A 24,554-nucleotide genomic window follows, 5' to 3' on the forward strand; every position below is an offset into this window, starting at 1 on the left:
GCGGCGGGGGCGTGGGCGGCGGCGGCAGCGGCAGCCAGTGGCACGCCGCGCTGAGCGCCGCTCCCTCCGCCCGGGCGCCCGCCCCGGCCCGCCCCTCCCGGCAGGACTGCGCGCCCCGAGTCCCGTTCCGCGTCCCCGCCGCCGGAGGAGGTGCCCGCACGCTCGCGGCGCGCGCCGGGCCGCCACACTCGGCCTGTGGGCGATTTCCTCCGGACCCGAGCTCCCCGCCCGAGGAGGAAGATGCAGACCTTTCTGAAAGGGAAGAGAGTTGGCTACTGGCTGAGCGAGAAGAAAATCAAGAAGCTGAATTTCCAGGCCTTCGCCGAGCTGTGCAGGTAAGGAGGGACGGGGCCCCACCGCCCGGGGACCCCCGGCCCGAGCCCGGTTCAGCCTCAGCCGCTGTTTTGGGAGGCCGGAGCGTTCGGGAAGGAGCGGTGCTCGGGGACATCGAGTCCCAGCGACCAGGTGGTTGTGGTGGCCGCCGGCGGTGCTCTAGGGGAGCGGCGGCCAGGATGGGCGGTGTGGCACGGACCGGGGCTTCCAGGTGCACCGTGACCCTCGGTGGGGAAGCCCCCAGCTGCCTAGAGCGCGTTGGGAACGCTGCTAAAGGTGGCAGAGGGACCTGGGAAATCGGGGGATCCACGCTGTCTGCCTGTGGCTGGAGGTTACTTTTGGACTGGAGTGTTTTTCCTCCTTCCTTCCCTTCCCTTGGTGGAGAAGGGCAGCACTGTTTATATGTTTGCAGACCACCTACTGTGTGCCCCGCGTGTGCAGCCCCTGAAGCTGCCATTGCGTGTCACTGGGTTAAGCCTCTGTGCAGCGAGTAGCAATACTTGGCATGTATGTGATGATTTGCTGTCTCATTAGAGCGTCGCACCAGCTTTGAGAATTGACCGGGGTGGTGATTCTGGGCCATGTGTCTGAGAAGGGGGAGCTATCTGCAGAGAGGTAGGGTACCGTGCCCCGGGTCCCACAGCTAGGGAGTGTCTGGTGCAGAGGAGGTGGGGTAAATGCATGTGGTGTAGAATGGCCTTCCTCCCTCCGACCGGCTTCCCCACCCCCGCCCACCCCCACCCCCAAGCTGGTGCTCAGTGGTGGAGATTCATGGTGTTTTAATAAGATTACATTCCTAGTCTATTATGGAAGCATCCACTCTTGGGTCAGGTATACCTCACCTTGTTCTACAACTGTGGCTTTGCCTCTGGGAAGCTGTTAGTGAAATCCTGTTCTTACCGAAAGCCTAAGAGAATCTGGTTCCCCAAGCCTTTTGCAAAGTCTTGATGGAATCCTTTTGTTATGCAGTTGTCCCCACTTGGTAGATTTGATTCTGGGAAATGTGTTCCACTTACATTTTTGTCCCTGTTGGGTCCCCAGACATGTTGCAGAATTGAACAATTGGGCTTCCTTATCTCCTGGTGCTCAGAACAAGTGGTGAGTCTGAGCTGGCCTTCACATGCTGGCCTGGCTTGTGCGCTTCTGTGCCCCTGATGCCTGTCCCAAGGCTTGTTGCTTCTTTGCCTTGGCAAGCCCTGCAGGCACTCTTGTCCCTGCAGCCAGAGGGGCGCACCTTGTGTAAAACAGCTCCTGGCTCTGCATTTTTTGGCCTGGGGATGGAGTTGGCTGCCATTTCTCAGGCTGGTCTCTTGAGGAGAAAGCAAGCTTTTCATGGTCGGTAGGGCATGCCAAGCAGCCCGGGAATTCACAAGGAAATCAGGAAATCAGGAGGAGCTTGCAGCCAGAACTTTGAAAATGGGTCCGAGGACTTTTGGAACGTTAAAAAAGGACACTTGAAGTTTGCGCCACAGATACATACAGGGAAAAAGTGCCCTAGACACAGGAGAAATGTGAAGCCCCTTTGACATGTTTTGCAAGCCCCTTTCTGCTCTTGGACTCCAGAGTCATATCAGACTTGGTAGATCCCAGTTAATACCTTGCACCCTTTTTTCCCCAAGGTCTGTCTGTATTTGTGTCATCCTGTGTCTGCAGCTAAAGCATGAGGCTTGTCATCTGGCTGGTATGTTTTGCTCATTAATTAGGAGGCTCTCGCAAAAACAGTTCCAGCCCAGACTCGGGGCTGGGTCCTGCTGCTGGACTTGCAGATTCCCTTCCCTTCCCACAGACACCCCCTGCCTTTAAGCAGGGCTGGAGGGGTATTCAGGGCAAGCCCTGAGATGTTAACCATTCTGAGGGAAGTCCAGCATGGAGGGTTAATTTCTCTGAAAAGGTTGTTGCCTTCAAAGTCTGGATGCCTACTTCTGGCCGGAATATTGGCTTCAAAGAGAAGACAGAGAGCGTCTGGGTCATTCTAGAACCTCAGGAAGCCCACTTGTGTTTTCATTAGGGAAGCTCTAGGTATAGTGTCTTTTAAGCTAAAGAGGGAAAAGAAAACACCAAGAAAGAGTTTTTCTTTTTTTTCTCTTCTTTATTACTTTCAGGGCAGCGCCCCCTTGTGGCCACGTTTCTATACTTGATGCAGAAAGCTCCCATTCTTGACCCGGTGGCCAGAGCCCTTGGAGGTTGCTGTGCTCTTGGTAGGGAAAGCTGCTTCGATTTCAGTGACCCGAGAGGTGATGTGGATGGACATGTCACGTTTTTGACATTCACAGTCTGGAGGTGCAATGCTCCTGCTTTGATGGATGATGAATTGCCTGTGACTTTCTCTGATGAGAAAGTCCAGGAATGTTTGAAAATGATCTGAAGCTCTGCTCCGAATGTTTAGGGCAGTGTCAGCGCCAGAGAGCATGACCTGAATGGACCAGATGAGTTGTTTAGTTGGATGTCAGGCCTTGTAAAAACCTTCGAGCCGGAAGGGATGTTGGGGATCATCTCCTCCAGCCCATTTGTTTTACAGATGGGGAAGCAGGCATGAGAAGGGGTAGGTTCCGTACTTTTGTTCTTTTTTGTTTCACTTCTAGAATGAGCCCAACTTCATGACCTGGAGACCCCCACAGAAAGCCCTTTCTACTTGGGCACCTCCCAACAGTAAGGCGGAGCCCCTCTTCCCTTCACAAGGGTCCAGCTGCTGCCCTGTTATCCCGGAGATGCTTCCTTGCCTTGTTCCGCCAGGGGAGCATCGCATGTGGATGGTGGCCGTAGGGGGCTGGTACCTGGGCCTGGATACGGCAGGTGGGCATAAGGGCCCACCCTTCACACCCTTGGGGCACCTCGATAGGACAGCCCTCTGACTGACTAGTCAACAGATGGGCCTTTGACTCCGCTTGTTTTTAGTGGTACTGTTTGTTCCTGTCACTGTCCTCGGTTTCTTCTCCCCTCAGGGACGGGGACATGGATGAGGCTCTGGTTTGTGTTCTCTTTTCCTCTGCCATCCTCCTTGCCCTTCTGCTCATAGTGGAACAGCCTCACAGTTCCTTCACATCCTCTCCTGTGCCCTTTTCTTTCGTTTTCTTCTTCTTTTTTAATGTTTATTCATTTTTGAGGGTGGGGAGGGGCAGAGAGAGAGGGAGACACAGAATCCGAAGCAGGCTCCAGGCTCTGAGCTGTCAGCACAGAGCCCGATGCGGGGCTCAGACCCATGAACCGTGAGATCATGACCTGAGCTGAAGTTGGACGCTTAACCGACTGAGCCACCAAGGTGCCCCTTTAAAAGAAATTTTTTTTTATAAATGTTTTCCTTGTACCCTTTTCAAGATGCCCAGAAGGGACTCCCAAGGGGAAGCCAAGAAATGAAGCTGGTAGTTGGGAATGTTGGGGGGTTTTTTATTTTTGATTTTTGAACTTCTCCCATGTCTCGTTTGGAAGTGCTGGCTGGCCCCCACCTCTCTGTTCCCTTTGTTTTCTGTGTCTCTCCTCCATTTCCTCACCCTCCTACCCTTTTCTGTCCTGTGCTTGAACCTGTACTGGGGGAGGTAGTGAAAAGTCACAGGATGTCACAAAGCATTTTGGTGTAAGATGTGGGCGGCCCGCTGTCTGTCTTTACTGTTCTGTCAGCTGCCTTTCTAATGCAGTCCTTCCTGGTACCTCATGTCACTTCATGCTCCCAGCAGCCCGGGACGGAGGCATGGGGACACCAAGGCCTGGGGAGTAGAAGGAGGAGGCTCCCACAGCCCGTTCAGCTTTCCTGTGCCCGGTCCTGAGGCCCCTTCACCGGGGGACATGGCTTCCGTGTTAAGTCTCTTCTGTGCCCAGGTTAGGCCGGGGCTTCCTGGAGGCTCCAAAAGCAGAAGAATGTCTGTGAGGTTCTCTTCCTTGAGAACCTTAGAGGCCAGCACGGCCCACTGGGCCCACAGGAAACGTGTTTATGGAGCAATCTCAGGCCACATTATCATCGCAGACCGTCCCACCAGGGAACCTTTATTCAGTTCCCTCAGAGGGAATGGGGCCTGGGGTCCACTGAGGCTCAGGTTGACTGAGCACCTTCTGGGGGGGGCAGCAGGTTGGGGAGCAGCAGGGCAGAGCCCCTGTCCTTGTGGAGCTGGGAGTGTGGTGTTGACAGCAACCTGGGCTAGGGAAGCGTGCCAGGGAGGGCGTGAGGGTGCCATCAGGCCTTCCCCTCCCCTCCTCGTCCTACATTCCTTCCTTGAAGAGGGGGCATCTCGAAGGTCCCTTTCTGCTGGGATGGCTGAGAATTCTGGGCTGGAGTTCTTTCAGGAGATTCTTAGGGGGAAGAAGGAGCATCTTTTCCAGGATTAAGTGATGCTGGTCTGTGGGTAGGTGTTGCTCTCTTTGTCTCAGTGTCTGGATGTGCACCATTTTGGGGGTGTGGGGGTGGGAGGAGGTACTGACCAGGTTTCCTTTGCACCAGTGCCCCGAGACTGTCCATAACTCAGCCTTGCAAAGAAACGCTTCCTTCCCGCCTCCAAGGGAGAGAACTGGACTTACCGGTGGCAGAAGATGTCCATCTGGACAGTGTTGGTCCCCAGCCTGCTCCACAACAGACCATCCATGTGACCCTGGGCCCTCTGTGCCTCAGTTTCCCCACCTGCCAAGCGAGGGTGTTAGCACTACATAGCGCAGGGTGGTTGTGTACGTGAAAGGAGTCAGGACTCCGGGCATGTGAAGTGCCTGCAAACTGTAGATGGTGCCCGCTGCTTGTTTTTAGAGCTGTCCTTGGGGAGTAGGGGAGTGGGCTTCCGCCCAGGGATGCCTCTCTGTTCCAAGATCTTTGGCACTTGGGGGTCTAGCATTCTTGGCCTGGGCCATTTGCGAGGGACTCTGAAGCCCATGATGGGTGCTGCCCGATCACCCTGCTGGGTGTGGGCTCTGTGGGGCCATCAGAAGCAGCCAAGGCGGTGCCCATCCGGTGGGGTGTTCTCCTTTAACACGGGCTCCCCCCCCACCGGGAGGCAGGGGTGCCGTCCTCCCCTCATTTACGGATGAGGAACCTGAGAAAATCATACACTAATGCAAGATGGCACTTCCATTTTTTATTAAAGTTTGGAGATTCAGGGTGCCTGGGTGGTTCAGTCGGTTAAGCATCTGACTTGGGCCCAGGTCATGATCTCACGGCAGGTGGGTTCCGGCCCTGCATTGGAAAATTGTGCTGGACTTCCAGAAGATGCTGAGTCTTGATGAACAATCGTGTTACTATTAATGGTAACTCTTATCGTTTTCTTTATCTTTGTGAACACTTAATACGTGCATACGTCAAAAAAAATATGAAGAATACTCAGAGGACAACAAAAAGTCAGTGGCTCCCTTGTTCCCGGGTTCCTGTCACTCAGGGATAGCTGCTGTCGGCAGCCTCTCTCTGTAGCTGTTCTGTGCAGACGGGCACACGCGTGTTCTGGTCTCTGCATATGTACCATTCTGCCCGCGTCTCATTTCACGGAACACCGTGTCTTAGAGAAATAGCACATCTCTGCTCCTTTGGGAGGTAGATCCATATCGTGACCCTCCTTTATTTACTGGCCGAGTGGTCCAGCTCCTAACATGATGGACTAGATCTCGCCCCCTCTGGTTGGCCTCTGCTGGTGTAGACAGTGGGGCAGCGAGCGCCCTGCCCCATCGCCTGGGCACTCCCTGCCAGATGAGTGAATGCTGGGTCAGAGGGCACAGGTGGCTCACTTTTCCAGGGCAGTCGTAAAGCTGCTTACAGAGAGATAGCACTGCCCACAAGCGTTAGCAAATGGGAGAGCCTGTTAACCACACCCTCCCCAGAGCAGCCCCTGGCAAACGTTTTTGATCTTGGCCATGTGCAGGGGTGAGGTGGTACTTTTGATTTGCATGTCTCTTTTGACAGTGAGATTGATTCATGCTGTCTAGGCAGGGTGGGGTGGGGGCGACTGCATGAGGCAGGCGCCAGCAGGCACGGCGGCCTGGGACCTCCATTCCTAACCACCAGGCCATCCTGCCTCCACTGGTTATGTCTCCCGCATGGTTTCACAGGCTCGGGGCATTCAGTAAATGCTTAGTGAAGTGCCTCATGAGTGCAGTTCCCGAACAGTTGGAAGTAAATAGGGTTTCTGTTCCCACTCGTATTGTGAATTCGGCTGGTAAGCTAGCTTTTTGAGGGAATGTTCTGGTACCTCCTTTTTTAAAAAGTAAGATTCAGTTTAGAAAGCCAGGCATCATTCCGGAGCTGTGCACCCACTTCTTCGCTCTTCCTGCGTGAATCGGGCCGACCTCAGCCTTTCACCCTCCACCGGCCCTGGGGAAGCTGGCCTGGGCTTGTGTGGCCTTGCGTGGGGAGAGTGTTGGTTGGGTTCCCAAGGGGGAGACCCAGGCCTGGCGGGGTGGGGCGGCTTGTTCCAGGTCACACAGTGAGATGTGTGTGTTGGGGGGGCTTACCTGCTCCAAGACCACCGTGCCCTCCCCACTGCCCGCCAATGCCTCTTAAACAGTACTTCCTCCGGAGTTACGGACCGGGGTGCCTGGGGAGCAGCCAGGCCCTTCCCGTTGGGCAGTTCGAATTCCGCCTGCTGCTTTGTCTTGCCTGCTGCAGGCCTCCCTCAGAAAGCAGTCGCCCTGTGGCCCGCACCTCCCCAGCTGGGCCTCACGGGCTGGTTTGTGTAGGCCCGTCATGTGCCAGGCTGAGGATTGTGACAGCTCCTGGGGGTGGCTCTGGCACTGCCTGTGGAGATTGGAGAATCACTCCCATGAGGAAGTCCCAGGCCGACCCTGTCGACCGCTCTCCGTGCTCCAGGCCGGCCCTCCGGCCCCTGCAGGGAGAGTCAGGACACGCAGTCAGGCTGCGGTCCCTCCAAAAGGTAGCTTCTGAGAGGTACCTTTTATTTCCCTTTCTCTTGGAATCTTCAGCCCCCGGTGGGTTTGTTCTTTGTCTCCGGATTTGCGTGTTGTCCTTGAAGGTGCTTCCGTAAAGGTGGAGACCGACCGGCAGTTGTGTTCGGGCAGAGACCCAGGGCCTCCGATAGTGCCCGTGGTGGGAGCACCAGAGGGTATCTCTTCGTGGATGAGGGAACTGACTGGTGGGTTGCGGAAGCCTTTTGCACGTCCGTGTGGCTCAGCCAGGAGCCACTTGTGGCTCTGGAGTGCTCTGGGCCCAGATGGAAACCCTGGGGTGAGAGGAGAAGGGGGAGCCCAGGCCAGGGAGGAGCCCCTGAGCTCCGTTCCTTCGTTCTTTTATCCACAGAGCAAGTCTCGAGCACGCACCCAGCCAGCCCGTGTGCTGGGTGCCGGTCCCCGCCCTCAGGCACCTGCATACCTGGTAAGGAGATGAAGGTGAGGGCAGCACACAGACCACTTCAGTGCTGCACCGTGTAGCTCGTGCCGGGAAGCCCGCAAACAGGAGAGAGCCGTGGCCAGGGGCGGCTGAGGCCACCGAAGCGCTGTGTGGTCACAGGAGGCCTCTCTGAGGAGGTGACGTTTGACCAAAGAGGCCGAGAACCCCGTTCTTCTAGGAGCTGAAGAGCTACAGGGTGGGCTCCGTCTGCTGCCTAGAGGCCACACGCCCCCCCGGCCCGCCTCTTTTGTAGCCCTGGCTTCTGTGTGGACTGTGGGCAGCTGTCTTGGGAAGGGCCGGCTGGTTTCCACTTCAGACAGGTGGCCCAAGGAGGCACTAGAGTGTCCTTGGTGTCCTTGTTCCCGGACGGTGTGATGGGGGGCCAGGTGGGTGGCCCAGGGACCTTCTTTCCACCTGAGGCCGTAGCTGTGATCTGGGGGCCGGGACAGGAGGCCACATGCTCCCCTAGGGTCAGGCCCAGTCCGGCCTCTGTGTTCAGAAGGAGCAGTGAGCCGGGAGCCTTGGGGATCCCCTGGCCCTTATTGGTAGTCCCTAGGCCAGCTGACCTTTCCCCTTTCCCAAAGCTCAGGTTTGGCCTCAAGGCGGAGTCTAGGGGTGGCGGATGGAGGTCACCGAAGCTTGCTCTCTTTAGTTTACCTTCCTCCAGGCCAGTGTTGGCGAACCTGCCCCACAGAAGTGGCACCTGGAGGCCCTGCTGAAACATGCACATCCTTCAGTCTTCCCTCTCCGGAGAAGGGGCCTGGCGGCTTTCTCTTAACATCAGTGCCCTGGTGATTCTTCGGGGAAACCCAGAGTACGTTACTAGGCCTCACCCCCAAACTGTTAGCCATGTTCGTGTCGAGTTAAACAGGCGAGAAGTGGTCTCTCGGGGACAGGTCCTCTCCAGGAGGGCATCTGGATGTAAAGGTTCCCCGGCCGGTCCGTCTTGGGGGTCCCCACGGGGCACTTGTGTTCCTCGGAGCACACCCTCCCAGCTCTGCTTGCTGGTTGCTGCCCTTCGGACAGTCTTCTCTCCTCTTTTAAACATTTCTGACCTCTAGCTGCCAGTCTGTGCTGGAATTATTTAAAGGTGGATCCCAAGGGACTGGCCTGGCCAGATGTCACACCGGTCAGCGGTCCAGGGCCCGGAGCAGAGGCAGTGGCACAGCCCGTGGTATTTCCCTTCGCGGTTTGCTCTGCACCCCCATTGGCTTCCCATCAGAGGTCTGTGTGCTTGGGTCTTGGAGCCCGAGCCATGAAGCCGGGACTTGGGGCTCGCCCACGCGGCCCTCCAGGCTTCAGCAGGACTGTGGTGATATTCCGCCCCATCCCCAGATCGGTGGCTCACATCAGAGCCCCGCGAGAACCCACCACGGGTCGGGCACTGTTGCAGGTCGGAAGTCTGCCCTCCAAGGTGGCTGGCGTGTGTCCACGTGCCAGATGAGAGTGGCAGGGCTGGGATTTGCCCCAGGGGCTAGCTGACCCCTGAAACCACGCCGTTTCTACCCTGTTCGGTGGCCTTTGCCTCCACCTTGAACATAACATCCGAGTACCATTGGCTTGATAACCACTTCAGAAGAAAAGCAAGGCGTTCTTTTCTGAGCACTCTCTGTGTACAGTTACGGGGCCCAGAGGGGTGGCGGGTGGTGGGGACGGCAGTGAACTCGGAACACAAGTCTTGCCCATCCGTTTGTAGATGACTAGACAAGCCACTCTGCCTCCCCTGAGCCTCTGCTCCTCTGCCTGTAAAGTGGGCATAATTCAGCCACCTCTAGGGCTGACGAACATGGCAGATGCTTAATAAACGATAGCATTCCCCCTGTGCCCCAGGAGGCCACCTCCCCAACCTTCCTACCTGTCCAAGCTGGGGCCTGGGGCCTCCCATCTCTGGTGGGAGCCCTCGGCCCAGGGCAGACAGGTGGCCTCCCTGCCTCCCTTCCTGATCCTTTTCCTGGTGTGGGGGGTCCTCCAGTGTCAGTGACCAAGACGTGCCTCTGGCCTCCCAGCTCACTGCTTCCTGGGAGGGCCTGGGGGTGGTGGGTGGGTGCTGAGAGTTTCGCTTTCATTTCTGCCTCACACCGTATTTCCATCCAACATTGGAGGGCTGGGGTGTGGAGGTGAGGAAACATCTGGGCCCCCACCCTGGGGTGCTTGTCCTAGCGAAGGTTCAATTATTGAGTGCCTGCTACATGCTGGCCAGTCGTGGGTTCTAGGGACCCATATAGCAGTGAGCACCCTCTGCCCCCAGGGGCAGCCCCAGCCCTTCTAGGGAATGTTTGCTGCACTGGGCCCTGACGAGGGGCGGGTGCTACAGGGAGGTGCGGGTTGTGTGGAGTTCTGTTCTCCCAGGGGTCTGGGGAGAGAAGGGACATGTTGGTGTGTGTGGGGCGGTGTTTGTGAGACCCCAGGTGCCCATCCTGGAAGGGCTGGCTCCTGCCCTTGTAGGATCCTGGGCATGTTTATGAGGAACATTCAGTGCTGTGGGATTGTTGGTTTCTCTCTAGGCTCTTTACTTTTAATTTAACAAATTTTTAATTTTATTTATTTATTTATTTATTTATTTATTTTTAAAAAGTAATCTCTGTGCCCAGTGTGGGCTTGAACTCACAACCCCAAGATCAGGAGTCATCTGCTCTACTGACTGAGCAAGGAGCAAGCCAGGCGCCCCTCTCTTGGTTTCTCTCTGGAATTTCCTCTTTGCACCCACCCGTCTTACAGATGGGGAAATGAAGGCCCAGCAAGGAAATGTAGCCCCAGAGTTGTAGAGCTGGTGGGAGGGGCAGCTTGGAATTGAACCTGGCCTTGCTGACACTAAAGTTTATTTTCTTTAATATTGGATTCTTTTTCTGTGTTTGTTTGTTTGGTTGTTTAAGGTTTATTCATTTTTCAGAGACTGAGAGACAGAGAGTGAGCAGGGGAGGGGCAGAGAGAGAGAGGGAGACACAGAATCCGAAGCAGGCTCCAGGCTCTGAGCTGTCCTCAGACAGGGCTCGAACTCATGGACTGTGAGATCATGACCTGAGCTGAAGTCGGACGCTTAACCGACTGAGCCACCCAGGTGCCCCAGTGTTTATTTATTTTTGAGAGGGTGGGGTGGAGGGGCAGAGAGAGAGGGGGACAGAGGATGTGAAGCAAGCTCTGTGCTGGTGTAGAGCCTGATACAGGGCTCAAACTCTCATGAACCTTGAGATCATGACCTGAGCCGAAGTCGGAGGCCCAATCGACTGAGCCACCCAGGTGCCCCAATATTTTATTCTTAAAATTAAAAAAAATTTTTTAAAATGTTTTTATTTATTTTTGAGACAGAGAGAGACAGCGTATGAGCAGGGGAGGGGCAGAGGGAGAGGGGGACACTGAATCTGAAGCAGACTTCAGGCTCTGAGGTGTCAGCACAGAGCCCGACGCGGGGCCCAGACTCATGGACCGTGAGATCATGACCTGAGCTGAAGTCGGACGCTTAACCGACTGAGCCACCCAGGCGCCCCTTAAATCTTTATCTTAAAATTCATTGCAGGATTCTTGAAAGGAAAAGGAACTCTGACCATTCCCTCAGAGGCCTGTTCCTGCCTCTCTGTGAGCAGGTATGGGCAGGGCTTTGGGGTCCTGTTGGGAAGGAGTTCTGCTTCCTGAGGAATCAGCCTCCAGACCTCTTGGCCCTCACCTTGACTTGGGCGCAGCCAAGCTGTGGACTTTGCTCAGGGCGCTTTGGGTCCCTGGTTCCTCACTGCTCTGGGGAGGAAGGTCCAGGCTTGAGCCTTTGGGCCTCATGGAGGCCTTTGTCTGTAAATTGGGAAGTGTCCCTGCAGTGAGGAGGGTGCTTCCTCCGTCCCCTGGGGTTGCCGATGTGCCTGCCTCTGGTGTGGAGGGGCGCTGTGGGGTCCTCCTCCAGAAGCGCAGCCAGCCTCTGCCAGAGACAGCAGAATGTCCCTGTGGCATTATTTTCAGCAAAATAAGAACAGTTCAGCCCCAAAGTAACAGCGCTCTGGGCCTGTCACTGTGCTCTGAGTCTTTCAGTCCATAGTTTGAAATTGAGGCTCCAGGAGGGTAAGCGACCTTCCCGGCTCTCATGGCTGCTGTCTCCTGGGGGTAGGAGTTGAACAGCGGTCTGCATGAATCCAAAGCTGTCCCCTTGACCATGATGGAGGTGTGTTGTTTTTGGTAGGTGGATCCAGAGGATGACAGGATGGCTTTCCTTTTGTTTGTGCTCTTTTCCAGCGCCTCATCCTCAGCGCCCGTAGGTTATTAGCTTTTTTCCATGTCCCTCTCAGTTCCATTTGGATGTCCTCCTTGCCCAGAGTCAGGAAATTTAGGTGCTGACTCTGTTGATCTCTGCTCAGCTGGGGAGGCCGGCCATGGATTCCGAGTGATGTCCTGGGGACAGTTGTGATCTGCTTGGTGGTGGGGTTTTAACCCTGGTTTGGCCTCTTACTGGATGGGTGGCCCTGGGTGCGTTGCATCCCCTTGCTGGGCCTTGATTTCTTCCTTGTTAAGAGTCGGCCTTGTGCCCGTGTGCAGGAGGTGCTCAGCGTGCAGACCTCCTCCTTTCTTGAAGGGGCCAGAGACCATCCTTGAAGGAAAAAGGGGGCTGTCCCTCACTTCCCTCACCTGTCATCAGACCCTCCGTGTCTACAGGTGACAGCAGAGAAAACGTCCTCTGTTGAAGTGCAGAGGTTTGCGATCTTGGAGGAGTAATTTTCCAGAACCTTTGAGCTACAAGGGGTCTTTGCAGATGAGGATTTATAGCTCGGGGCGCAGGCCTTGCAGCTTGGTGCCCACAGCTGTGTGGCGGGCCAGGCTGGGCCTCTGCTCCGGAGCCCACACATGCCCCCACTTTGGCCTTCAGGGAACCGTGTGTGAGGGTGAGGCAGGGTCTGTTCTGTTCCGGGCTGTTGTTGGCAGACCCCACCCCTGGTCAGGATGAATTGTTTCGGTCCCGGGGCCCAGAAGGTTGGGGTCCCTCTGCCACCACTCACCCCTGCAGTCTTTCCCATCTTTCCTCCAGCCTTGCTGGGAGTGCTGAAGGGCCAGCTCTTTGGATTCCGGAAGCTTCCCTGGGAAGGGTAGGGGAGTGGGCAGCCGTGTGGGACGCGGGCAGTTCTGTGGGTGCTTCTGCACCGTCAGCGGACGGGGGCTCCCCTAAGAGCGAAACCTGTGGACCTGGCCATGTGCCCGCAAATCTGTCCCCATTGCTGAGGACACCGTGGCAGCTGTGTCATCTAGTCCTCTTCCTCTCTCAATCAGTGTCGACGATGTCAGAATGAAGTTAATGACCTGAGCAGAAAGTCAACTGTATGATTGATTCCTACAAGTCACAGAGATGATGGGTTCCTGCGGAAACCTCAGTGCCAACTAGGTTCAGTAATGATGGGGCTCTCTGTAAGTGTTCTCTCCATGGAGAGTTCTGGCTTCAGGCATAGGTGGAATCAGGTGCTCAAACGATGTCTCAGGACCTGGCCTCTCATGTTGGCTTTGTTCCCAGGCTGGATGGTTCCAGGTGAGTCCTCACTCTGACCTTTATCCTGAACCAGGCAGTGTGCCGAGTCCCTCGTGTCCTCTCATGTGATCTGCACTAAAGCCTGTGAGGGTGTGGGCTTGTACCCCTGTCTTCTAATAGGAGAAATGGAGGTACAGAGAGGTTGGATAACTTGCCAAGATCACACAGCTAGCAGGTGGCAGAGCTGGGATTCAGGCCTGGGTAGGTTGGCCCCAGGGCCTCCCTCCAGCCTGGGTGCAGGTCCCAAGGGACCCAGGATTCATTCTGAGTGGCCCTGATGGATCAGCCTGAGCCACATGCCTGTCCCTGAGCCAGCTGCTGGGGCCAGGGAGTGCCTCTTTCCCGGCCACATGGTCTGGGTGTGGGCAGGGCGGACCCCACACAGGAAGTTGGGGACTGCTTGCTGAGTAGACTGTGATGGCTGTTGGGCAGTCAGGGTGGCAGGGGTGCTTCCTGGTTCTGGGTTCTCTGGCCGGCTGGGGTGAGGGTGGGGGCTGCTTTCTGCCAGCCTGAGGGGCCACACACGTGGTCTCCTGGGCTAGGGTGGTGCTCCGGAGAGGGGAGTGAAGAGAAACCCCACAAGTCAGAGCCAGAGGCCGGGCCCCTGGCTCCATCTTTGTCCTCAGATAAACCCACAGCCAGCTGGACACAGGTAGATTCCGAGGGCCCGGGGCCCAGGGGTCTGGCGCTGGGCATCCTGGAGAAAGAGCTTATGTAATTCTGCCTCTAGGGATGGAGTTTGATGGGACCTTGGGGAAAGGCCAAGGCTGCCAGGATTCCAGCGTGAAGGCTGATGATGTCCTCCCTGCCCCACTGTGCTGTGTGGAACCTTGTTGTTGGACAGTGTTTTGGGGTAAACCAGCCCCATGTTATGTAAACGATTGCTGATGGCCTTGTCCCGTGCACAAGGAACGTTTAGAAAGTGTCTTTCTTTCCCAGACCAGGAGCCTGGAGAATATCGCAGCTACAAACTGTCCGATTGGGGCTGTGGAACTGGAGGGGGGCTCAGTCCACCCTGAGGTGGGGAGTGTGGGTGCAGGGCACGTAGCTGGCCTGTCCTGTCCCTTCCACCCTGAACAGGCCCGGTGGGAGCTGCGGGGAGGACACACTGGGAGTGGTTACACCTGGAAGGGGGAGGAAGTGAATGGTGAGTGTCCACATCCAGGCTTGCACACTTCTCAGGGGCCCAGTCCTGCAGGCCCCGGGTGAAGGGGCTAGGCTGAGGCTGGGAGAAGGCTCAGTGTGGTGGGGCCCGGTTAGGGCTTGAGGTCCCTTGTGGTTCCTTTCTGGAACTGGTGAGGAAGTGAGGAGCATTGAGGGCCCAGAGCCCTTGTCCTGCGTGGCAGGTACCTCCACCTGGGTGTTCCAGAATTTTCACAGGCCAGTGGCTCTTCTTAGTGGCATGACCTTCTGAGGCAGATAGATAGAGGTGGTACTTGCGGGACAGGAGTGGAAGTGAGGGCGATCCTGGGCTCTCCCTTTTGCTGTGCCCGCTACAGACAGCAGGCAAAGCTGGCCTGATCTTTGTGAGCCCCAGAGGACCTTCTTGGTGCTGTACAAGGTAGCAGGAGCCCGGGTCAGGGAGCTGAGGTCCTGCTGTTTAGTCGTGGGGCCCTCATAGGAGTTCTTATTTGAGGACCCTCTCTCAGAGTCCTGGAAAATGAATTTGTGACCCACTGCTTTCGGTGTAGCTGGTGAGACTGCTGTTTGGACCTGAGCTGTCACGCCAGACAGGAAGAACTGAGGGAAGTATTTCGTATCTGTTACGTGAGGCTGCGAGGAGGGGTCATTTCAGTTTGTTGACTGATTAAAATAGAGCTCTTGAAACCAAGTTCAGGGAGTTCGCTGACTTGTCTGCATGAAATTCCAGAGTTTCTCTTGAGTACATTCATACGTGACTTGTGAATACTAAAAAGAAAAAAACAAAAAAAACCCTTTCTTCTTTTTCTTCTTCTTCTTTTTTTTTTTTTAATTTGAGAGAAAGAGAAGAAGGAAGAGAGTGGCAGAGGGAGAGAGAGAGAGAGAGAGAGAGAGAGAGAGAGAGAGAGAGAGAGAATCTCAAGCAGGTTTCATGCTCAATGCAGAGCCTGATGCAGGGCTTGATCCCGTGACCCTGGGATCAAGACCTGAGCTGAAATCAAGAGTTGGACACTCAACCAACTGAGCCATCCAGGTGCCCCTAAAAAAACAAAACAAAACACCTTTTCTTAAAAAGTAACATTTCAGGGCTGCCTGGGTGGCTTAGTCGGTTAAGCGTCCGACTCCTGATTTGGCTCAGGTCATGATCTCACGGTTCATAAGGTTGAGCGCTGTTTTGGGCTCTGCGCTGAGAGCCTACTTGGGATTCTCTGTCTCCCTGTCTCTGCCCCTCTCCCATGTACTCACGCTCGGGCTCTCTCTCTCTTTCTCAAAATCAATAAATAAACTTAAAAGAAAAAAGAACACTGAGCCTCGAGCGGGGAATGGTGAATTTCTGTGAAGGACCAAATGGTAAATATTTAGAAAAACAACAACAACAACAACAACAACATTTCAAAGTGAAATTCTGCCAAGGGCACAGAATAAAAAAGTATTCTTCCTCACATTTGACCCTCATCCCTGGAGGCAACCCTCATTCCACAATCTTGCCTCCTCTTGGACGTGTGCTGAGTCTCACAAGCCAGCGTGTATGCACACCCACACACAGCCTTCCACTTTCGTTTCCACACCAGTGGTGGCCCATTACCTGTGCTCTCCCACCTTTAACTTTTTATTCATTTAGTATAGCATAGAGACGACTCTGGACCTACACTGTATCTACACTACGCAGGGCCCCTTGTCAGCCTCTGTGTGGGGTTCTAGGCTTGCCCCCAGGGCTTACACTTTACCTTCTTCCTTAAAATCAGCTCGGGCTATTATGACAAATACCACAGACTGGGTAGCTTGAACAACAGGCGTGTATTCCTCATGGTTCCGGAGGTTGAAAGTCCAGTCCTTGGGGAGAGCTTTCTTCCTAGTTTCTAGACAGCTGCCTTTTTCCCGTGACCTCACACGGAGGGGGGGCACTTATAGTGCCTTTCATATAAGGGTACTAACCCCATTATGGGACTCTGCCCTTCTGAGCTCATCTAACCCGGATCTCCTCCCGAAGGCCCCACCTCCAGATACCATCACATTAGAGGTTAGGGCTTTCATATGAATTTTGAGAGGACTCAAATATTTAGTCCATAGCATCTCTCCTGGTGGGGGTTATTTATACAGCACCAGCTGCTATCTGTCTAAGTGTGGGAGGGGCCTCAGCCTGGTTTGGTCCCTCTGCCTCCTCCCCCTCCTGCACGTGGCCCCAGTGCAGGTGCTGCCTGGGGAAGGAGGCTGAACAGGTGTGCTGGCCGGTGACTTCTGAACCCAGCCCCAGCGCCCAGGGCATGGCTGACTTTGGGCAGGTGAGGGGGCTCCCTTTCCTCCTCTGTAAAATGGGTACATCAGCACCCAAGTGCGGGGCAGATTGGGTGATCAGAGAGATGATGGCTGAATTGCTGGAGGTGGGTTCTAGCACATAGCGGGGGATCTGATTGTCATTCCCCGCCCCCCCCTTTTGTTCTGTCTGAAGATAAATCTTAGAGAGCTGAGTGTCATTTCTGATCTTAAAACTGGCCAAAGGAAGGGGCTGCTGGTGTGATCCCTTAAACTTGGGAAGGACAGATCTTGGTCGATAGCCCCCCACCACCCCTCACTCTTCCCTGCCTTCCGGCCAGCCGGGGTGGGAGACACTGGCCCTTGAGGGGGCCTGAGGGTCCCCTCCACAGCCTGCCTGTGGCTTCCCAGCCCCACACCCTGCCGGAGGGCCCCCCCACCAGCTAGCGCCTCCTTCATGCTGAGCCCCAGCTGAAGGAAGTGAAAGAATGTGTCATCCTTTTTCCTGAAATTTTTTTTTTGTCCTCTGTGAAGACAGTTTAACATTATGAGAGCAGAATTTGAAGAGACCAATCATCCCTCTCGCCACCCCCTCCACGTCTTTCCCTCTTTCCCTCTTTCTGTTTTGTGTGTAAGAGTCACAGGGTTGAAATCATTATGTGCACAGCATTTTGACTTTTGTTTTCTGCACGTACCGTGGCATTTTGTTTTTGCTTTCTGTACATAGCATTGTGGTGTAAACAAATTCCGTGTTTCTACACAGTTTTCAGAATGATCGTCCTAAAATGTAGTTTTTATGAACCTTTAATATGAAAATTTCCAACATATGCAAAAGAAAGAATAAAAAATGAACACAGCTCCCCCACCACCTCAATAATATGTGTTAACCGTTATTGACTTATGGCTAATCTTGTTTTTTATCTGCCCCATGTGATTTTGAAGCAAATTGCAGGCATATAATTTCATACGTAAATATTTCAGCATGGCCTTTAAAACATAAACGTGGTGCTGTTACCACACCTGAAAATAAAGTACGACAGAACATGATCCTTTAAAATTTTTTTTTTATTTAGAGAGGGTGGGGGGATGGGCAGAAGGAAAGAGAGAGAAAATCTCAAGCAGGCTCCACGCTTAGTGCGGAGCCCAGCGGGGAGCCTGATAAGGGCTTGGTCCATGACCTTGGGATCATGACCCGACCGAATGAGCCACCTAGGAACCCCAGAGCATAATCCTTGAATCACTGTGGAATAATTCTTTTTATTGGACATCTGTACTCTGATACAGTAAGCTGTAATCTTATTACTGAATATTTCGATTATTTCTGCTTTTCTTGCTGGTGTAGATAATGCTGCCTCGGACATCTCTGCGTGAATATAAATGTCTTCCTTCCCTTTCTGATCCATTTTGTGTAAGGAAGAGTTTGATTAGTTAATGTAGAGTAACAGACCATCTGAGTGTTGCGGGTTGAAGCGGTAACCATTGGTTTGACTCACCATTCAGTGGGGTGACAGTTCAGACCAGACTCCTGGTGGATTTGCCATCAGCTGTAGGTCAGGGTTGCCCTGGGCAGGGAATGACTGGCCACGTGTGTTCCTCCTCCCGCATGTGGCCTCAGTGTGTTCTTACCCAGGAGGCAAGGATTCAAGACACAGTGGGCATGTCAGAGGCTTCTGGAGGCCTGATGGCTCGACCACGTCTGTTGGCCAAAACAAGGCACAGGGCCAGCCTAGATTCAAGGAGTCAAAATGAATTTCACCTCTTTTTTTGTTTTTTTTTTTTTTAAAGCAATAAATGGAACTTATTGGAGGAAATATAGTCTTTCACATAAATCACCTGTTTCTGTAGAACAGAACTTCTTAGCCTTTCTTGGGGGTTATCGATACCTTTGAGATTCAGATGAGAGCTATGGAACCTACTCCTAGAGGGGCTCCTGGGTGGCTCTGTCAGTCAAGCGTCCGACTTTGGCTTAGATCATGATCTTGCAGTTCGTGAGATCAAGACCCGCGTCGGGCTCTGTGCTCACAGCTCGGAGCCTGGAGCCTGCTTCGGGTTCTCTGTCTCCCTCTTTCTCTGCCTCTCCCCTGCTTGTGCGCTCCCTCTCTCTCTCTATCTCTCTCTCAAAAAATAAACTTAAAAAAAACCCACCTAATTCCTAGAAAAACACTTGTAGTGGTACCAACATATAAATAACGCCACAGATTCTCTGAAGTCAAGGTTCTAGGGATCCGAGAGAGACTTTTCTTGTTTGACACTTGTGGTTTAGATTTTTGGGAAAGACAATATACAAGCATTCTTCACAACGGGATTTCTTACAAAGAATTTCTGTGGTCACATAGGTTTGGGGAGCAATGTATCCCGTGAGATTGAAAACACATTTTATCTTTGTTTAACTTAGTGTTTTGCATTTGACGTATTAGCATCTCAAAGAAGACATTTGGGGAGATGTGGGCAAATACAACTTGGTCCGCTACCTGCCTGTTCTGCAGTTTACTAGCTTTGTGACCTTTGTCAAAGCACTTAGTTCTGTGAACCTCGGTTTTGTAATCTGTGACATTTGGACGGTGACACTAATACGATGCCACAGTGCTTAGCTTGCACAGTGAACAGCACCTCTTGAGCAGAGCATAAAGTCATTGCGAAGGGCACAGACCCTGAACGGGGTCAAGAATTGAGGTCATTTCTGTACACGAGGGTGTGGGATCTGGCCGTGTGTGCCAGCCGGGGACCCCACAGACCCCTCCTTCTTTGGTACCTGGCAGGTGCTCAGAGGGTGCTGTGCTGGGCACGGAGAGGGTGGAAAAGACGTACCACCTTGGGAGACCCCAGGGTGCTCGTTCCTGAGCGGACTCATGAGGGATGGATGCCTGTTTATTGTTCAGGAGACATTTCTGGAAACACACTCTGTGCCCAGCTCCAGCCAGGTGCTCTGTGGCCTGGTCCTCTGGGAACTTGGTGTCGGCTTACGGAGAGGACGCTCGCATTGGTGACTGATGAGGGGGGACCTTGGCAGGCGTGGTCGCCCTGTGTGCGGTGCTGGGTTTTGGTCCCGGTTTGTAGCCTGGGGTTACCTGTGTGGCAGCCCCTCTTGCTGAACCTCATTTTATTTAGCTGAAAGAAGAGAAAGAACAGAGGAGCACCCGAGTGCTAGACGGTTCCAACTGGGCGAGCCCCTGGGGTGTTCGGTAGGGAAACCAGCAGGAATCGGCCACCACTGCCTCCTGCACTGGTGGGCGCCATCGTACTTCTGCACTGCTTCCAGGCCCGGTGTCTCCTTGTTGGTCTGCACCCCCGGCATCCCCCCCGTCCGAGTGTCTGTTCGCAGACATCCGTTGGCATCCCCCCGTGCCAGGCCTCGTGAGCCACCGTGGACGTATGTGAGAGACCGGTGGCAGCGAGGTGGACAAGTCCTTTGCAACTTCAGCCTGTGGGGACAAGTTGGAGGAGAGGTGGCGACAGGTATGTCAGCCGGCAAGTTAAAGGGGGTCATTTCAGCAGGGATGCGAAGAGGATGGGTGACCGTCCTCAGGGTGGACACAGAAGGCCTTTTTAAAGGAGAGAGACCTGGGGCTGTGGCCTGACTGGTTAGAAAGGAGTTATCTGAAAGGCTGGGGCCAGAGCCTCTCAGGTAGGGGCAACAGCAAATGCAAAGTTCCTGCGGTGCTTTTGAGCAAGGGCTTTGGTGTATTTGTGGAGCAGCAGGGAGGAGGGCATGGCTGGAGATGTGAGGGAGGGAACAATAGAGAGGCAGGTGGGGGCCAGATTGTTCAGGGCTTTCCAGGCCATGGTGTGTGGTGTAAGTTTTACTTAAGGGGGGGGGGGGGGGGGGGGGGCAAAGGCTCGCATCCAATTACTACACAAAACAGTCTGTGGACCTTGATGACCTTTTTAAAAGCTTTGGGCAGAGGGCCATGTGGGTGGCTCAGTCGGTTTGAGCGTCCGATTTCGACTCAGGTCCTGATCTCACGGTTCATGAGTTCAAGCCTCGCACTGGGCTCAGAGTCAGAGTCTGGTGCCTGCTTCGGATCCTCTGTCCCCCTCTCTCTCATTGCCCCTCCCCTGCTCTCTCTCGCTGTCTTTGTCTCTCCCTCTGTCTGAAAAGTAAATACATAATTAAAAAAAAATAAGCTTTGGGCAGTGTTCACTAACAATAGGGCGGTTTTCCAGAGTCCCATGCTCAGGTGCACAGGCTGTGCATATTAGGGTGTTAAATGGCACCTGCAAGAGCAGTGCTCCCACCATCCCTGGGGCTGTGCTCAGCCCTCAGATGGGTGACTGTGCCCTGGAGCAGGCAGTTCTGGGCTGGGCGGACTCCTCTGTCCACACGGGGCAGCCCGGGCTGTCTTCCCTCCAGCTGCCAGCCAGGCTGCCCAGGCCGGCCTCGGAAGGAGGGCCCTTGCTGCTGTCACTGTCCAGCTCTGTGGTTTTGGGCCAGTTCTTGAGCTTCTTTGTGCCTCCCGTTTCTACGTCTGTAGGACAAGCATGCGCCGAACCTTAACGGTTGGTGTGTCAGTTGGAATAATAAGCGTAAGGCCCTGCAGTTCACTCTCTGCCACATTTATTTATTTATTACTTTTAGAAACACCCCGCTGGAGCTCCTCGGTAAATGGTAGGTGGATGGTATTATCACTGCGATGGGGGTGTCACTCAGTGCTGTGGGTCTGTGTTAAGACACGGCGCTAGGTGCTGGGGATGCAGACATTCCCACGCCCTGGGAGCTCAGGTGGGAGGGCGCCTTGAAGACTTGCTCAAGGAACGGCGGAGGTTGGCGGGGGGGGCACTTTCTCTGTCTGGGAAGGTTGAGGAAGGCTTCGTGCAGGCGGTGACCCTCAGCTGGGTCTTTGAGGGTCAGGAGGAGCTCGCTGGGCCGACAAGTGTGGGTGCAAAGTACTTCCAGTGGTGAGCCAGCACAGGTGAAGGTGTGATGCTGTGAGGTCAGGGGCCCTCAAGCAGGGACTCTGGGCATGTCGGGTTGGGGGACAGATGGGGGCTGAGGGAGCCCCTGGAAGCCTGGGCTGAGAACGTCTGGAGAGCAGCAAAATAGAGCGTAGGGGGAGGAGTGTGCCTAGGACCGTGGCAGGTCTCGTCCACTTTGTGAGTGGCAGGCGTGGACTACACCCACAGCGAGTAGTTAGGAGCCTGGAGCCCAGAGGTGGCCCCCTGGCTTGGATCCTGGCTGCCCCACCGGGAGGCCACTGCAGGTCTGTAAGCTTCAGTGGGGGATGATGACAGGGCCCACCTCCCTCGGCTGCTTTCGGGGGACCGGAGGTCCATGCAGAGCACTGAGCACGAGGCAAGCACTTGATGATAAAATGGTGGCTTTTAAACCTGCTCCTGGAGGGTGAGTCTGGCTGACAGCCTCTCGTTGATGCAGCCGCAGGGGTGGTGTGCGGGGGTGGGGGGAGGTCCCCTCTCGGCCTCCTCTGAGCTGTGGGCACAGATGAGTTTCCAGAGCAGACTGACAGAGGTGCGGCCCTGCTTCTTGTTTCCTTTCCTTCTCATTCTGAAGCGGTCCGCAGAGCAGCCACCTTCCTGTGTCTGCCCCAAGCCCCCTGCCCTGGCAGTCTCTCCCCACCACGGGAATGTTCCCGGCTGGGAGCAGGCAGGAGGGGATGCCCACATCGTCAGGCGTGGTCGTCCTGGCATTGAACGGATGGGGAGGCCAGAAGTTGAGTATCTTCCACTGGGGGGACCCCCCCGGCCCCTCCCTCCTGGGGTAGGTGGAGCTGAGGCCGCAGATGCCCCTAGGAGCCTCCAGGAGCCTCGGCGTGAGGGGTGAGCCCGGGGCAAGGCCAGGTGGCACAGGGTCCTGTAAGCCATCATTGTGCGCCTGGCCTTTGTCTCGGAGGCTGTGGGACCCCTAGCAGGCCAGTCGGCAGGGCGGGCCGAGGCCCCTGTGGGCTCTGCCAGCTCCTCGGAGGACAGACCGGAGATGACGAGACTGGGGCTCTGGGCTGCAGGGTGGGAGGCTGCTGTGGTTGACCAGGCAGCGGGGAGGGGCCGGACTGCTGGCCAGATGTGAGGACTCACTAGGACCTCGCCACTCGGGGTGTGGTCCAGCGTGGGCTCGTGAGAACTGCAGCATCTCCTCGCACCCAGACCCGCTGATCAGGATCCGAATTTTAGCAGGGCCCCCAGGAGGTCATGTGCCTGTTGTACACTCATCTCTAAGGAGCACTGGTTTAGAAAACCTGCTGCCGCTTGGGTGCGGGCCTGGGAGAGGGAAGGAGGGGTGAGGCCGACAGGGGCCCGGTGGGGAAGTGGGCTGTGCAGGTGAGGGGGCCGGCGGGAGGAGACCACGTAGGATTTGGGGATGTTCAGTGTACTCAGGTTCCCATCGCAACCCCCCCGCCAGGGGAGTGTGAGGACCACAGGGGTCACTGAGGAGGCCTAAAAGGGTTGGGCTCTGCGAGGCTGCCCACTGTACCCAGTTCTGCCCTCGGGGCTCTGGAACCTGGAGGCCCGTCCCCTGTGAAGCTTCTCTTTAAACCTGGGATGTGTCTACCCCCTGCAGAGTTAGGCGTTTATCTCCTTATTGGGCCAGGAAATGGGCCTTGAGTCCATAAGTGCATGGGTAGTGGGTCATAGGAAAGAACAAAGTCCTGTTTTTATGAGTGGTCATTCCAGGAGGGTGGGGCAGAGGGTGCAGAGTGCGCAGGGGCGAAGGCTGGGGGAGGAGGGGGGAGGGTCAACCTGAGGACCAAAGGAAGCACCTTCCAAAAAGGCTGGCCGGGTGTCCGCCAGGCCTTGGTGAAGTATGTTTCTTTGGGGGACGTGGTTAACATGATGGGGGGCGGATCTGGCGAGGCAGGTGCCCCTGGCAAGAGGACTGGGTGACTTTAGTGCCTGGCGCCCGGGAGTATAGCTGAGGCAGGGTGAGCACGCCCTTCCAGCCCGCCTTCTGGATTCCTGGCTCCTTGCCCCTCTGGAGTCCGCTGTGCTGAGGCCCAGTGGGGCTCAGGCCAGTGAGTGCACGCTGCCTTCCGCTGAGGCTGGTTGTAACGGGATGGAGATTTGGCTGGCCTGGTTGGCATCAGCCGGGACTGTAGCGTGGCCAGCTTGGGCTGGGTCACCCCACAGGCTCTGCCATTAGCCGTACCCTGATTGGGGCTGCCAGAGGCCCAGCTTTGTGCGTGTAGGTGGGGTGGGCATGTTGGGGGGACGCGTGGAAACTCTCTGTGCCTCTTTGCACATCTGACTCGAGGCTCTTGTTCGTTCTCAGTAAGGTGTTTTGGGGTGGTTGACCTTGGGTTATTGTGCTCAAGAGGCTTTCAAAATGTGGAGGTTGGGGAGTTGAGGGAGACTGTGCACATGCACAGGAAGTGTTATTTTTGACAGAATGCGTGTGCATTGAAATAGACAATACAGTCCCATGATTCAAATCAAAAGGTAAGAAAGGACTTACAGTGAAAAGGGTCTTGTCCTAGCTGTGCCCCCTTCACCCCTAGCTGCCCCCTCAGAATCGCTTCTTGTTTTTTTTTTATCCTTCCAGGGTATTCTAGTACATGCAAACCACACGGGCATGCATATATCCACGTTTACATAAATGCGTATGTACGTACACACATACATATTTATTTAGTTGAAAGTTCTGGTTTTTTGAACCAACTGCAGGTCTCGGCAGATCCGTGTGCTTGTTCACAGACGAATGTAGCTCGGGGCTCCTCAGCTTGGGCACTGTTTGCATTTTGGGGCTGGATCCTTCCATCTTGTTAGGGCTGTCCTGGGGCGTTGAAGGATATTCAGCAGCATGCCTGGTCTCCATGCTCAGGGTGCCATTCCCTGCCCGCCCCCCTCCCCCCGAGTTGTGACAACCAGAAATGTCTCCAGACATTGCCAGATGTCCCCTGGGGGGCTGTCCCTCTCAGTAAGAACCAGTGCTAGCTGTGGCCCCCCCCCCCCCCCCCCCCCCCCCCAATGGCTCCTGTCTGGCTCCCAGCCTGGCTTTGTTGCTACCCAGTCACAGGTCTGGCCTGCTTTGTTTGCCGCTCACTGTTCTCACACACCTGTCGAGGCCCTCATGGCTGTGTG

The 24,554-nt window shown here is 55.1% G+C and overlaps 1 protein-coding gene across 2 annotated transcripts in view; it reads left to right on the forward strand.

The window, feature by feature from the left end:
- The first annotated feature begins 9 nt into the window (after window positions 1–9).
- The window catches only part of ITPK1 (inositol-tetrakisphosphate 1-kinase), a 179,563-nt gene continuing 155,018 nt past the window's right edge, over window positions 10–24,554 (forward strand). For both annotated transcript variants that reach the window (XM_049612268.1, XM_049612269.1), the window contains exon 1: window positions 10–335. In XM_049612268.1, coding sequence (XP_049468225.1) covers window positions 241–335 — 95 coding nt within the window. In that variant the 5' untranslated portion in view covers window positions 10–240. The remainder of the gene's footprint in view (window positions 336–24,554) is intronic.

Source organism: Panthera uncia, assembly GCF_023721935.1.
Source record: "Panthera uncia isolate 11264 chromosome B3 unlocalized genomic scaffold, Puncia_PCG_1.0 HiC_scaffold_1, whole genome shotgun sequence".
Taxonomy (NCBI): domain Eukaryota; kingdom Metazoa; phylum Chordata; class Mammalia; order Carnivora; family Felidae; genus Panthera; species Panthera uncia.